Below are 14,845 nucleotides of genomic sequence, written 5' to 3' on the forward strand. Positions count from 1 at the left end.
CTTCCCCCTCCTCCTTCCAGATGTGCCTTAAAAACTACCTCAGCTCAACAAATAATCAGCTCCTTTGACTCTGGTCTTTCATGATTCCTCTCCATGTATCCACCATTGCCTTTAGACGTCCAGAGCCCATCCTCTGGAATTCCATCCGCAACTCTTTTCTTCTCCAGATTTTAATCTTCCTTCAAATCCAAGTGTTTAATCATTTTGCTATTTAGGCTCAACATCTTTATTTAATCTGATTTTACGTCTGGTACTCATTGGGGTGTTTTTCTTTGTTAAAAGAACAGCATAAAAGCAGATTATTGCTGATAAGGATTGTCATAAACGAGGTGAGCATGAGGAATAAAGGAACAGGAGGCTGTGTTGATAGGACTGGATGAAGAAGGATGCGAAGACAATGATATAGGGCATAAATAATGTGTTATGATCCCAGTTGATGTTATTTTCTGATATAAATTTAGAGTACCCAATTATTTTTTTTTCAATTAAGGGGCAATTTAGTGTGGTCAATGCACCTAACCAGCAACATCTTTGGGTTGTGGGGGTGAAACCAACGTAGACACGGAGAATGTGCAAACTCCACACGGACAGTGACCCAGGGCCGGGATGCGAACCCAGGTCCTCAGCGCCGCAGTCCCAGTGCTAACCACTGCGCCACCGTGCTGCCCCCTCCCCAGTTGATATTATACCTGGACAGTAAGACTCCAGAACGGAACTCTGGCTCAAAAGATCGTAACTTCGATTTGTTTTATAAAATATGGAGAAACAGAGTCATAGGAACTCGAATCAGTTTTGACAGCATGAAAGAAACGTTATTAACAATTAAATTATTGGATTATGATACAATACTAATTTTCTCTTCCCTTATCTTAACAATTACACACAGGTTTTGGGATTATCATGTATCACAAAATACATATTAACCTACAATGACCTCATTAACACAAAGTCACTTTTAAGTGCACAAGAGGACTATGGTCAAATACATGCACTCTGCTCTGAACTCAACAAAGAACAAACAAAAGTACAGCTCAGGAACAGGCCCTTTGACCCTCCAAGCCTGCGCCGACCACGCTACCCATCTATCCTAAAACCTTCTACACTTTGGGGTCCGTATCCCTCTATTCCCATCCTATTCATGCAATTGTTAAGACACCCCTTAAACATTACTATCCAACCTGCTTCTACCACCTCCTCTGGCAGCGAGTTCCAGGCACCCACTACCCTCTGTGTAAAAAAACTTCCCTCACACATCTTCTCTAAACTTTGCCCCTCGCACCTTAAACCTATGTCCCCAAGTAATTGACTCTTCTACCCTGGGAAAAAGATTCTGACTATCCACTCTATCCATGCCCCTCATAATGTTATTGACTTCTATCAGGTCGCCCCTCAACCTCCGTCGTTGCAGTGAAAACAAACCAAGTTTATCCAACCTCTCTCCTTAGCTAACACCCTCCACAACAGGCAACATCTTGCTAAACCTCTTCTGTACCCTCTCCAAAGCTTCCACATCTTTCTGGTAATATGGCGACCAGAATTGCACAGTATATTCCAAGTGTGGCCTCACAAAGGTTCTACACAGCTGCAGCATGACATGCCAATTTTTACACTCAATGTCCCGGCGATGAAGGTAGGCATACCGTATACCTTCTTGACTACCTTCCCTGTGTTGGCTCTTTCAGTGGCCTTTGGACCTGTACACACAGATCCCTGTGCCTGGCAATCCTCTTAAGGGTTCTTAAGGGGCCCTGTAAGGCTGCGTACTTAGCCCCCTACTATACTCCCTGTACACACACGACAGCGTGGCAAAATTTGGTTCCAACTCCATCTACAAGTTTGCTGATGATGCAATCATAGTGGGCCGAATCTCGAATAACGACAAGTCAGAATACAGGAGGGAGATTGAGAACGTAGTGGAGTAGTGCAGCGACAGCAATCTATCCCTCAATGCCAGCAAAACTAAAGAGCTGGTCATTGACTTCAGAAAGCAAAGTACTATACTTCGGGCAACACGGTAGCACAAGTGGCGAGCACTGTGGCTTCACAGCGCCAGGGTCCCAGGTACGATTCCCCGCTGGGTCACTGTCTGTGCAGAGTCTGCACGTTCTCCCTGTGACTGCGTGGATTTCCTCCGGCTGCTCCGGTTTCCTCCCACAGTCCAAAGACGTGCAGGTTGGGTGGATTGGCCTTGATAAATTGCCCTTAGTGACCAAAAAGGTTAGGAGAGGTTATTGGGTTACGGGGATAGGGTGGAAGTGAGTGTTTAAGTGAGTCGGTGCAGACTCGATGGGCCGAATGACCTCCTTCTGCATGTATGTTCTATGTACACACCCTTGTCAGCATCAACGGGGCCGAGGTGGAGATGGTTAGCAGTTTCAAATTCCGAGGGGTACACATCTCCAAAAATCTATCCTTGTCCACCCACGTCGACGCTACCACCAAGAAAGCACAACAGCGCCTATACTTCCTCAGGAAACGAAGGAAATTCGGCGTGTCCACATTGACTATTACCAACTTTTACAGATGCACCATAGAAAGCATCCTATCTGGCTGCATCACAGCCTGGTATGGCAACTGCTTGGCCCAAGACCGCAAAAAACTTCAGAGAGTCGTGAACACAGCCCAGTCCATCACATGAACCTGCCTCCCATCCATTGACTCCATCTACACCTCCCGCTGCCTGGGGAAAGCGGGCAGTATAATCAAAGATCCCTCCCACCCGACTTACGCACTCTTCCAATTTCTTCCATCGGGCAGGAGATACAAAAGTCTGAGAACACGCACAAAGAGACTCAAAAACAGCTTCTTCCCCACTGTTACCAAACTCCTAAATGACACTCTTATGGACTGATCTCATTAACATGTTATGGGCCAGGGTTTAGAGAACCCCAAAGTGTAACATGGAGCTCACCTGACCCACAACTTTACGTACTGGAATGGCCTCTGGAAATCTAGTAGACACATCCATTACAGTCAATTACCTATCAGACTAATACCCCTTCTGGGTGTGACTGCAGCTATCCAGCTCTGAAAACAAAACTAAAACACACCCTGCAGCAAACAGCCTAAAATGAAAATAAAAAAACTGACAGACAGCCCTGCTCCACCCACTCTCTGACATCATTGATAAACACCCATTTCTTAAAGGTACATTTCTTAAATATCCATTTCTTAAAGGTACTCTCACATGCAAAGCACTACACCCCTTCACCCGATGCCAGTGTTATGTAGTTACATTGTGTACCCTGTGTTGCCCTATTATGTATTTTCTTTTATTTCCTTTTATTTTCCAAGTACCTAATGATTTGCTGAGCTGCTCGCAGAAAAATCTTTTCACTGTACCTTGATACACATGACAATAAACAAAATCCAACTCCAATCCAATTTACTGGATATTTCCCACCTGTATTAGACCTTCCAAAATGCATTACCTCATATTTGTACTAACTCAAGTTAGTATCTGTGGATTTCTCCTCGGAATCCCCCAGATGATTGTCACATGAGAGTTTCCAAACTCCACCCCCAAAACTACACTTTAAAATTTTCTCTCATAAAATGCGTTCCAAAATCCAGACCAGTCTTTCCAAATGACACTTTTCAACAAAGCTTCCACTTCCCTTTTAATAGTGAATCCAGTCCAGGGTTTTACACCAACCCCTTTAGGATTTCCTTGGCTTCAATGCTGTGCAAACTGCTCACAATTGTGTTAACTTTCGATTCCCAAACTGTATTAAAATGGCATCAGTCTTTTTTTAACCTTTGAAGACTGCTGACCACTATAAATCTGGTTACTGCAATTGTCTCTTTAACTCAGAACACTTTGTTTACTCTTCTTCAATTCTTCTGTACTATGCTTTGGTCTCTGTTTACTTAACTCCAGATTTCTTGGACACCTCATAATTTCTCTAATTTTCTCAACTAGCTGGACTTTAGATTTGTGGCATCTGTTTTCTTAACCATTACTTCATAATATGGACCATTTTTCTAGTAAAGGGAGAGAGAGAGATATTCCCTCTCTAGGTTTCGAAATCAACTGCTTCTAGCCGAGCTATAAGAGATTTTTTTTTTAAATTTAAATTTAGAGTAACAATTATTTTTTTCCCAATTAAGGGGCAATTTAGCGTGGCCAATTCCCCTACCCTTCTCATCTTTTTTGGTTGTGGGGGTGAGACCCACGCAGACAAGAGCAGAATGTGTAAATTCCACATGGATAGTGACCCGGGGCCGGGATCAAACCCGTATCCTTGGTGCCATGAGGCAGCAGTGCGAACCACTGAGCCACCGTGCTGCCCAGAGCTATGAGAGCTGCCTTCTCTCTCACTACCTATCTTCAACTGCAATCCAATTAACTAAACTAAAACTTAAAGGTTTCTCCACCTTACAAGGCTCCAGCTGTTAAACAATACCCACAGTCTTATGCTTTTTATTTATTCTTCATGCCATAGCCCTCTCTAAGCACAATAGAAACACAGTTGGAACTTAACTAACGCCCATACATACAAACACCTTTGTCCAGCATGAATCTGACAAGAGGTTTTATCCTTCCAGGTATAGAACATCAAATTAAACCCATTTAATACCTTATTTCTTAGGCAGCACGTTGGTGCAGTGGTTAGCATTGCTGCCTCACAGCACCAAGATCCCAGGTTCAATTCTGGCTCTGGGTCACTGTCCGTGTGGAGTTTGCACATTCTCCCTGTGATTGCGTGGGTTTCGCCCCCACAACCCAAAGATGCGCAGGCTACGTGGATTGGCCATGCTAAATTGACCCTTAATTGGAAAAAAATAATTTTTTAAAGAAAAGATATACCTTATTTCTAATGTTTACCAATACAAATATAAATACCTAAAAACCACCTTTGTTTTCCTTACAAATGGCATGGATCACTTGGGTCCAATCGTTTATTTGTGTGCTGTAAATTTGATATAGTTCTATGCAGACTAAAATCATATTTTACTACAATGATACAAAGTGCAAATCATGAATTGATTTATTGATATAAAACACAATGAATGGTATACAGTTTTCACAATGAGTACAATTAATTTATCTGCGTCAATTGGTTTTGACAAATGATAAATTTGCAGCTCACTGAAACTTTGAATGTTGGTTCACCTAAACTCCTAAAGCTAGACTGGTGCAGATCCTTTCAAAGCAAAACAGCTCCTGTTCATGTTGCTGGAACCCCGATCACTCTATCGGGTAGGAGAGGATTCCCTGTCACCTGTCTTAAGTCAGTGTTTAGACAAGCACTATCCATGATTTAATTAATCGCAATTAATATTTTAACAAACCTAAGCGAAGACAAAGAAGATCATGTTTGTTGATGACCTAAATATTTATCAGTGATATAACTAGTTCAGCTGGCTTACCAGCTGGTATCTTTCCATTGTTTCAGAATACAACAGTTTGCATAATTAAACTGTACCCTTGCCATGACATCTGAGATAGGCTTCCCCTTATCTGAGACTCTGGGTGCTGGAGTTAACTACTTTCGAGCTGATCTTAATAACAGGGAAACTTAGCAAGTTAAAATTCAGCACAATCAACCCAGGCAAAATCAAATTGGCTCATAACATTTGCACACAAGTGTACTCACAGAGACCCATTCTTGAATGTTAAAAGAGATTTCTCCCTTGTTGTACACAAGGAATTACTCCTCAATATTTAGAGTCACTCCTCATTATTTATCTCCTCATTATACATTCGGATTTGCTCCTCATTCTCCACATGAATAATCTTAATCATAACATTCTTCATGTCCTGTTAAGGCATTGATGTGGAGTGGTGTGGTTGCACTGATAGAAGACACTCTGATGGTTTGCCTGAACAGCCATTCTTTATACGTGAGCATAGGCAGTAAGGTTAGATTTGTGACTCCACCTGGGAGACAATCACACCAAAACTGATTCTGTTCTTAGCCAATAACCACGCAAACCCTCAAGCTGGAGCCACTGAGCAGTGACGAGGGCCGGAATTCTCCAGCCCTTCCTCCCGATGGGGGGCAGGATTCTCTCAGCGCAGGCCGAGCCGGAGAATCGGCGGGACGGCCGCGAATCGCGTGACGCCGGTCCGCCGATTCTCCGGAGAGCGGAGAATTGGCGCTGTTGGCGCCAGCGCGGTTGGCGCGGCACCGGTCGGGGGCCACTCTGCGTGGCCCCCCCCCCCCCGGCGATTCTCCGCCCGGGATGGGCCGAGTGGCCACGCAAAAGAAAACAGCACCGTTCACACCTGGTCTTACCCGGCGGGACCTCGGCATGCATGCATCTGGGGGGGGGCCTGGTGGGGGGGAGGGGGGTCCGACCCCGGTGGGGGCCTCCGCAGTGGCCTTGACACGATCGGGGCCTACCGATCGCTGGGCCAGCCTCACGGGCTGGGGGCCTCTTTTGTTCCGCGCCGGCCCCTGTAGCCCTACGCCATGTTGCGTCGGGGCTGCGTGGAGAAGGGTGCCAATGCGCATCGGTGCCACTGCACATGCACAGACCCACGGCACCCATCTGACGCCTGGATCGGCAGCTGGAGCGGCGTGGGTCGCTCCAGTGCCGTGCTGGCCCCTTGTAGGGGGTCAGAATCGCTGCTCCTGAGGCCATGTTGATGCCGCCGAGAAACGTGACGGTGTTTACGGCGGCGGGAACACTTAGCCTCAGGATCAGAGAATCCCGCCCCCCTGGATCTTCCAGTCCTGCCAAAGCCGACTACTGCCGTGGGTTCCCTGACAGGGGCATGGGCAAGGAATGTAAATCACCTTTGACTTTGGCAGGTCCGGAAGATCCCACGAGCCACCCCTATCACGGGAACATCTGCTACAGGGGAACTGGAGAATTCTGCCCAAAGGAATGGAATGTAGTGTAAAGGCCTGGCGCATACAGGGTCAATGTGGGACTGAGTATAGTACTGCTCACACAGTGTTGTAAGAGAACACATGACCCCCACCTAGGGGTCAGTCTAGTGTTGGACAAAGCTGTGTACACAAGCAAGCATATAGACAGCTCTGAGCTTCAACCCTTTACTGCCTATTTACACATAGTTCTTGTAGTTAATAAATACATACATTTAACCTACTTAAGACTTCAAAGACTTCAGTAAGATCGACCAAACGGTATCCAACACTCCACAACATGGAACACCTGGCTGATCTTCAGTCTTTCATTAATTTTTCAGATGTTTGTGCATTAATTTCCTTCCACATGCTAACCTAAGCCAGGAGCAGGCAGGTGGCTGCACTGACTGGCATGTGACAACAATTTTGGAGTTTCCTTCACTCTGGGGAAGGGCACAGCTCCCCTGACAGACACGTTTAATATTCAGCCTGTGGGATATTTGTGAAGATGAGAGTTTATGAAGATGGTACCCTCTGAATCCCTGGCAAAGTGACACAGTGCAACACGGAGTTTCAAGCAACTCTATCATCTTTTCCCAGTTAAATAAACTAAGGTAATTATCCTAATGTAATATCCGACTGTCTACAACTGCTGGCCACCACTTCACTTTTCATGTCCCGAATGACACTTGTGCGATTTTTCCACTTGATTACTTGAGTACTTAAATTTGACAGGCATGGACTGAAAACACAATGTTTCAAGCTCCATCTCTCTCTTGAGGCTGGCAAGCTTCCAGCAAAGAGGGAGAAGAAACAATGGTAGAGTAATGGTTACTATCCTGCGGGACATGCCACCTGACTTCAGACTGTGGGAAAATCTTTCATCTATTCACAGGGTGCCATTGTGCATTGAGTGCTTAATCTCTAGTACAAGCAGGGAGCTAATGCAAAAAGATTACCTGAAATAAAACACCCATACAGCTCCACTCATTCGATTAAAATCATTCAGACATTTAATAAAAATCAAAGACAGCAGCAACATCATTTTACTTGGTCATGTCAAACAACAAAGAATTCTAGACCAATTTCTGGCAATGTACAGTGGGATTGACTTGTGTTTATTCTGTGGACATAATGTTAACGCTGTTCAGGTATACTGAATGGGAGAACAGGTTCAGCTGAACATCAATGTTATACTAAGCCAAGACCTATAAGGTGCCTCGTTAACCTTTTTGTTCATCAGAATGAATGCTGGATAAGAACTCTTCGTTAACAGTCATGTGTTTGTGGTACATCCCAACAGTAGTTCCAGAGTGGCATTTTATCTTTATGCCGTACTCCTCTCTGAGTGAACTTGCCAATTAGTGAGAACTTGTCAGCTCGTGTGTCCATGAGGAAGTGGACTGAAGTTACCAAACTAATCTTAATTAGGGATCTTACAGCCAAGATGACCATCAGGATAATCTGGATTCAATTTGAACCTGATCCATAGCAATGAAAGGCCAGTATCAAACTCATTCTGTTACCTCATGGGATTTAATGGTGCAAGTATAGGAACCCTGTCCCTTCTGGGTGCTGTCAATGCATTAAGGTATTAAAAAGTTAATTTACAATTTAATGTGAGTGTTAGTTCTTAGGGCTGAATGTTTAGGCCCTGCTGGGGACAGGCACAGGGGTGGAGGGATGGGAAATTTTGCACTGCTGGTCAGTGTGAAAGTTCTCCCATTCTATCCCACCAGATAGGGAACAAATTCAGGTGGTTAATGGCCATTTAAGATCAGCTGTTAGAGGTCGATTGGGATTTATTAATAATAATAATTGCTTTTTGTCACAAGTAGGCTTCAATGAAGTTACTGTGAAAAGCCCCTAGTTGCCACATTCCGGCGCCTGTTTGGGGAGGCTGGTACGGGAATTGAACCTGCGCTGCTGGCATTGCTCTGCATTACAAGCCAGCTGTTGAGCCCATACAGACAATGGAGAACAGGGCAGTCCTTACTTTTCTACAACCTCTCATTTGCTGATCCACCTATCCCTGATTGCCAGGGAATTGCCCTAAGGGGTCTTCAGATGCAATTTTCCTAGTGCTGGGCAAGAGGCATAAGATGTTAATGAGAGTCTGCCTTTAAGATTAGCAGGGCTCCTGTGTCTCTGGCATTGTTGGGTTTTTTGACCCATTCTTGTCTGCCCCATAAATAGTGGTGATATTCAGTAACATTTAATTTGTGAAGCATGGAGATGATGAAGGTTCGGATTACGAATGAGAAAGAAGTGGGAATGTAAGTGAGCAATGTTCTGAAAATGGAAAAGTGGAACTCGGAACAAGCAAATAGTAGAATCATAGAATTTACAGTAAATTGAAAGAAAGCCATAAGAAGTCAACGTGTGCATTCTATGATTCTGTCCATCAGCAAATAAATGCTGCTGCGTAAAATTAGACTGTCGTGGGTCAGTAGGATATAATGGTGTATGTCTGCCGAGTAAACTGGATTTCCTTCTGTCAACTACTTTATTGTTTTTAACATCCTGTTTCTGAAAGGTTATCCTCTTGTCTGTACAACTCCACAGGCCTTGATTAGAAAATACAGCATCCATAGCTTTTTATGGACAGTAATGGGATGACACAGAAGAATTCATTTTCATTCTTTGTGTAAGGTTTGCCATTTTGGAACACCTGGGGTAACTTCAATTGTGCTATCTGTTTTTCAGTGTAACATTGTTCAATTATCTCCGCTCTCCTCCTCTCCAACCCTCCTGAAGGCATTGAACCCTTGCTGGGATACAATTCAACAGGTTTCCTGCCATCATTTATGTTGTCATTCCTAAATGTGGAAGGGGAATGAACATTAACAGGTCATTGTACCTTATGTAAATCTGAATGGTATCCACGCATGCACACTTTCTGCAGGGATTGGTATGGAGATTAGGACTGGGAATAATGCAGCAATGGTAATGTCAATCACAATTTCCCTTCCACTTCCAGTGAGATCAGAAACTCAGCACATACTGGGATCAAACCTGCAATCTTCCTATGGGTCAGTGTTACAACCAGTCCCCAGGTAAGGTTGCCCAAATTTGTTAAACTGGACAAGAACCCTCTAATTGTCACATCTTGAGTGAGGAGAGATGAATGGGCTCCCTTTCTTTATTCAACCCTCTCAACTGGTCGTAACAAGATTAATCTAAAAAGGATCCTTTTCTTCGTGGGTAACATTTCCCAGTCCCAATATCTACATTTTAAAACGAGCCAATTTAACTAGGCTTTCTTGCGTTAAAGAAAGATTGAATTTATTAACTACTAAATGCAAGAAAATGATAAAACACATGCATATACATTCAGTCAGATTAGAAATGAGAATTGATCCAAAGTAAGTAAGTTAAAAAAGATATATGCAGCAGTCCTTGGCACATGAGGGGTGGATGATTGAGCATACACACATACGCGGAAGGCATAATTAGTTTCTGTTTGGGTTAGAAGTATCTTTATCTGAAAAGGGTGTGTGGTTCCATTATCTCTCTCAGAGTATCGCCCACCAGCAATTCAGTCAATGACTGAATTTATATCCTCCACCATCTTTCGCTTGTATGTTCATTTCAGTAAACTTGCAGATCTAGTCAACGTTCCATCACAAAATACAGGGGTGATTTGGTCATTGCAGCCATCCCCATGGGTCTGTAATATATGCTGCCCCAAGTTCACTTGGAGATGAAACTTCCCTTCCATTGGTTATGAATGAAGAAATACCACACATTTTTAATGTACTTTAATTAGTATAATGATTATTCAAATTCTGGAAGAATAAGTAGGATTAAGGTTTGTTCCGAGACCTATTTTTTTTAACATGATGCGATGGCCATTTTGGGCCAGTATCCCAGTTTGATTGCAAATGCTCATTGAGTGATTGAGTTCCCAGCAGAGTGGGCGAGCATTAATCACGCAAAGACTGTTGCTTCAACAACAGCTTTGGGTGCTCAATGATTGTCAGCTATATTGCTCATAACCCACCAAATGGCTTTGGGATATCTTAAGGTTGTGAAAGGCACTATATGATTGCAGGTCTTTCATTCTTTCATGTGTCAAAGGATTTTTAGCATCATGTGGCCCTATACAGATTTTTAGCATCATGTGGCCCTCTACAGTTTTGCTATGTATTAATTTATTTGCAAGCAGCATGATATCATTGTGATTTATTTCAGTTGGACGATATCCTCTGCTATTTCGCCTGTGGCTATCCAATCAAACACGCCTAATTAAATATTTTAAAGAAGAACCATACATCCTGAACAGCCCGTTTGTTAAATGTATTGTAGTTTGCTACCAACCACAAAACCACATTTTTTATTCTGCCCTGATCTGGGATTGGTATTTCTTCTATTATTTTGTGTAACCTACTTCATTCCTTCAGTTCGTAGAGTTACAGGTGGAGTCTGGTGGAAGATGCTTGAAATCTTGTAAAGTTCTACATTCATTTTAAAGTCTGAAAGATTTGCCAGAGTTTTTTTCAGTTCAGCAGAGCTGCTTTTCCAGCTTTAATGTCACCAGATTCACCCCACCCCCATTCCCACATCATCTCAACATTCCTGCTGTGCACACCACATGAGTAGAACCTTTACTCAACATGAAATGTGAAATATCAGGGGCTGGGTTCTCCAATAATGGGGCTATGTCCCCACACAGGCGTAAAAACGCTGGCGTTTCACTCTGGACTTTCCTTAAGAAAGTCCTGAGTGATTCTTCCATCTGCAGGGGGCTGGCAGGGCGCCGGAGTGGTTCTCGCAGCTCTGGCTGCAGATACGGGGCCCCCCACTTGCGGTCGGGAGTCCGCGCATGCGACATGGCGGAATCAGACCGCAGAGCGGCACCAAAAATGTAGGTCCCCCCCCCCCCCGAGATCATGCGCACCCACGGGTCCGTGACGCCCGATCTGACACCGCATCCGCCACCCGACGTTCCTGATGGCGGATAGGTGGTTAGAACCACGCCGTCGGGAACTCAGTCACTTTTGCGCGGAGAATCGTGTGGGGGGGGGGGGGGTCCTCTGTCAATGGCCCCCTGCTCGCGCCACGTAGTTCGCGCGTGCTCGATTCTCGAGCGATTCTCTGGCGGCTGGAGAATCGCGGGAGCTGCGCTGGTCCAAATTTCCGATTTGATGACTATGATTTCGGTGCGGAGGCTCAGAGAATCCAGCCCCAGATTTGTCCAAAATTTGGGGACATGACGACCCCTTTTTGAAGGGGGTCTCAACAATCCTATCAGTGGAGAATAGCAGCATAGACCTCGTTCATCCATTACAACCAATTTGGGGCACAGTGGTTAGCACTGCTGCTTCACAGTTCCAGGGTCCCGGGTTCAATTCCGGCCTCGGGTGACTGTCAGTGTGGAGTTTGTACTTTCTCCGCGTGTCTGCGTGAGTTTCCTCCGGGTGCTCCGGTTTTCTCCCACAGTCCAAAGATGTGCAGCTTAGGTGGATTGGCCATGCTAAATTGCCCCTTAGTGTCCAAAAGATTCGGTGGGGTTACTGGGTTATGGGGATAGGGTAGAGGTGTGGGCTTAAGTAAGGTGCTCTTTCCAAGAGCTGGTGGAGAACCAATGGGCCGAATGGCCTCCTTCTGCACTGTAAATCCTATGAACATTGATGCAAGTCTGAAGTTACAAAATAGGTCTTTACTTTGGAATCATTCAAAACACAGCAGCAAAACAAACTGACTCCATCAAAATAGCTTGTTTATTACACCTGGCTCCTTTTAAATGAGCATTGATATGATTATTCAAAAAAATAATTCTTTCAAAACGTCTGACAAGAGTAACAGAAATGAAAGTTAAATACTCGGTAAGGAAAATAGGTGATAACCTGACTGTGGGTCAAATGAATCCTCTTTGCCATAGCTGCCAATTGCAAATAGAATACGTGTGTGTGTACAAAATATACCACAGTAGGCCACTTCACTGCTGTCGGAGCCGTGGGCCTCCAGGGAATCATTCTCAAACATTAATCCTCATATGGCTTTGCCAAGTATTGGAGCTGTTTTGCCTAATGAGCACAAAGCTGCATTTTCCTTTTAAAACAAGGATAAAACTAAAAACAATGGGCCAGAGACAATTTGCAGGCACTGGCTTGGAAATCAGAATGAATGATCAGTTAAAATGTGCCTTCTTTCGCTTTTAACAGTTATGAGCTACAACTAAACTTAATTAACTTCTTTATGTTTTGAGAAAAATCCTATCGCAGGAGCCAAACCCCAAATATTCCCCAGGCAATGTCTTCCAATAAATTGCAGGGCCTGCTGCTGAATGAATGGAAGTACTTAGGAAGCATTTTAGAATAAAAGTCCTTTGGAAGATGTTTAGTTTCCAGTCTGCTGACACTGGAATTCAGTTTATACGAGCAGATTACGAGCAGCATTGCTTTTCCCAGACCCGATCTCAGCAACCTTTAATGAAAGCTCATTCACAATATGAAGCCATCTTCATTCATCTTTGCCGATGCTTGCTTTCCCGCATTGGCAGTTCCCCTGTTTGCTTAGAACGTTATCAGTGGAAAGTGCCTGCTGCTGTGACAGGTTTCATGCAGATTAGATGATGGAAATGGCTGCTTGATCATATGTTGTCTGCTGAGCTGAATGAGGCTGAGAGATTCCTGTAGATTCCCCTCTTACAACTTCCTCCCTAGTCTCCGCTCAGTTCTATTTCACGCATAGTTTAGCAGCCCTCCGCATCAGCTGGTCGGATGCGACAAGGTTATTGGCCAGGGCTACGTGGCTGTATTTTGAAAGGATGCTCGTCCTGTTTTTTTACTGGTCTAGGATTACCGTCAGGCAGGAACTAGAGAACAGTTTGGCAGTCCCTCTCCCTCACCCGCTCCCTGAGACATTCAGCTCCTTTTGCACTCCACGTCTGTGAGCTGCCTCCCATGGAACTTTCTGGGTTTTGAGTCTGAACACGCCGCAGTGCAAAGAAGGTTCGGAGGGAAACACGCCACACACAGAGAGCGAGGCTGTGGAAAGAATCTGATTGAATGGGTTGCTATGGTAACTGACACCGGCAGGGAGACCCCGGAAAACTGGATCGTGAACAGGGGACATCTCCTGTGGCAGGCAAACTAAGTAACGGAGAGCCTGGGACGAACAGGTTCAGCATGGAGGACGGGATTTCTGGCTACAACAGCCTTTACGACACCTCCTCACTGCTTCAGTTCTGCACTGGTAAATGATCTAAGCTTTTGCTATCAATCTTTATAGAGACAAATCTATTAAGGGGAGAATTTAGACCTGCGTTGGGGTGTGTTTAAAGGTCAGGGATCCCCTTTGAAGATATTATGAAAGAAAACAGTGCAAAATTGATAAATCTAGTGATCTCAGCTAGGCCACTTTCAAGTTTAAATTGAATTGTGCTTCAGATTGCAAAGTTCTGGGGCATTCCCACAACTTGCATTCATTTTATTCGGCCCATTATAGCCTCGGATGACGATAAATTACTGGCATGTACCAATAGAGCCTCTCTAGTGCTGTTGCTGATTACATTGTGTTACTGTCACCTTTTCTGAGTACGCACAGTGAAATGAGTTGGATGTTGGTCAGCGTGGATGTGGTATATGTCAAGGCTGGTTCTGATAAAGAAGATAGTGATCATTTGAATATTCCGATTACATCTTTTACTCAAGCCCTAATGCAATAGTTCAGCTCAGTTGGCTGGATGGCTGGCTTGTGAAGTAGAGCAAAGCCAACAGCGGGGGTTCAATTCCTGTACCGGCTGAGATTATTCATGAAGACTCCACCTTCTCAACTGTGCCCCTTGTCTGAGGTGTGGTGATTCACAGGTTAAACTACCACCAGTCAGCTCTCCTCCTCAAAGCCTATGGTCTTTTAGTAATATAATACTTCTATTCAAGGAAATTGATATGATGTGATTTTCCCCTGTTGTACATTTTGAGGCATTTTTCTGTGCTCAAGGTGCTATATATTCAAGTTGCTGTACCTTGCATTATGTAACAACAATTACTTTTGATGGTAGTTTTCTTATTCCCAAT

The 14,845-nt window shown here is 44.3% G+C and overlaps 1 protein-coding gene across 3 annotated transcripts in view; it reads left to right on the plus strand.

Moving 5' to 3' along the window:
- eml1 (EMAP like 1) overlaps nucleotides 1-14,845 on the plus strand; it is a 369,982-nt gene that overhangs the window by 135,915 nt on the left and 219,222 nt on the right. Inside the window, exon 1 of one of the 3 annotated variants that reach the window (XM_072490442.1) lies at nucleotides 13,613-14,021. The exons of 1 other annotated variant lie outside the window; for it this stretch is intronic. In XM_072490442.1, the coding sequence (XP_072346543.1) occupies nucleotides 13,955-14,021 (67 nt within the window). In that variant the 5' untranslated portion in view covers nucleotides 13,613-13,954. Of the gene's footprint in view, nucleotides 1-13,612; nucleotides 14,022-14,845 lie in introns of those variants that run through there. One more of the 3 variants, XM_072490476.1, reaches the window with a different exon arrangement.

Source organism: Scyliorhinus torazame, chromosome 2 (assembly GCF_047496885.1).
Source record: "Scyliorhinus torazame isolate Kashiwa2021f chromosome 2, sScyTor2.1, whole genome shotgun sequence".
Classification (NCBI taxonomy): Eukaryota; Metazoa; Chordata; class Chondrichthyes; order Carcharhiniformes; family Scyliorhinidae; genus Scyliorhinus; species Scyliorhinus torazame.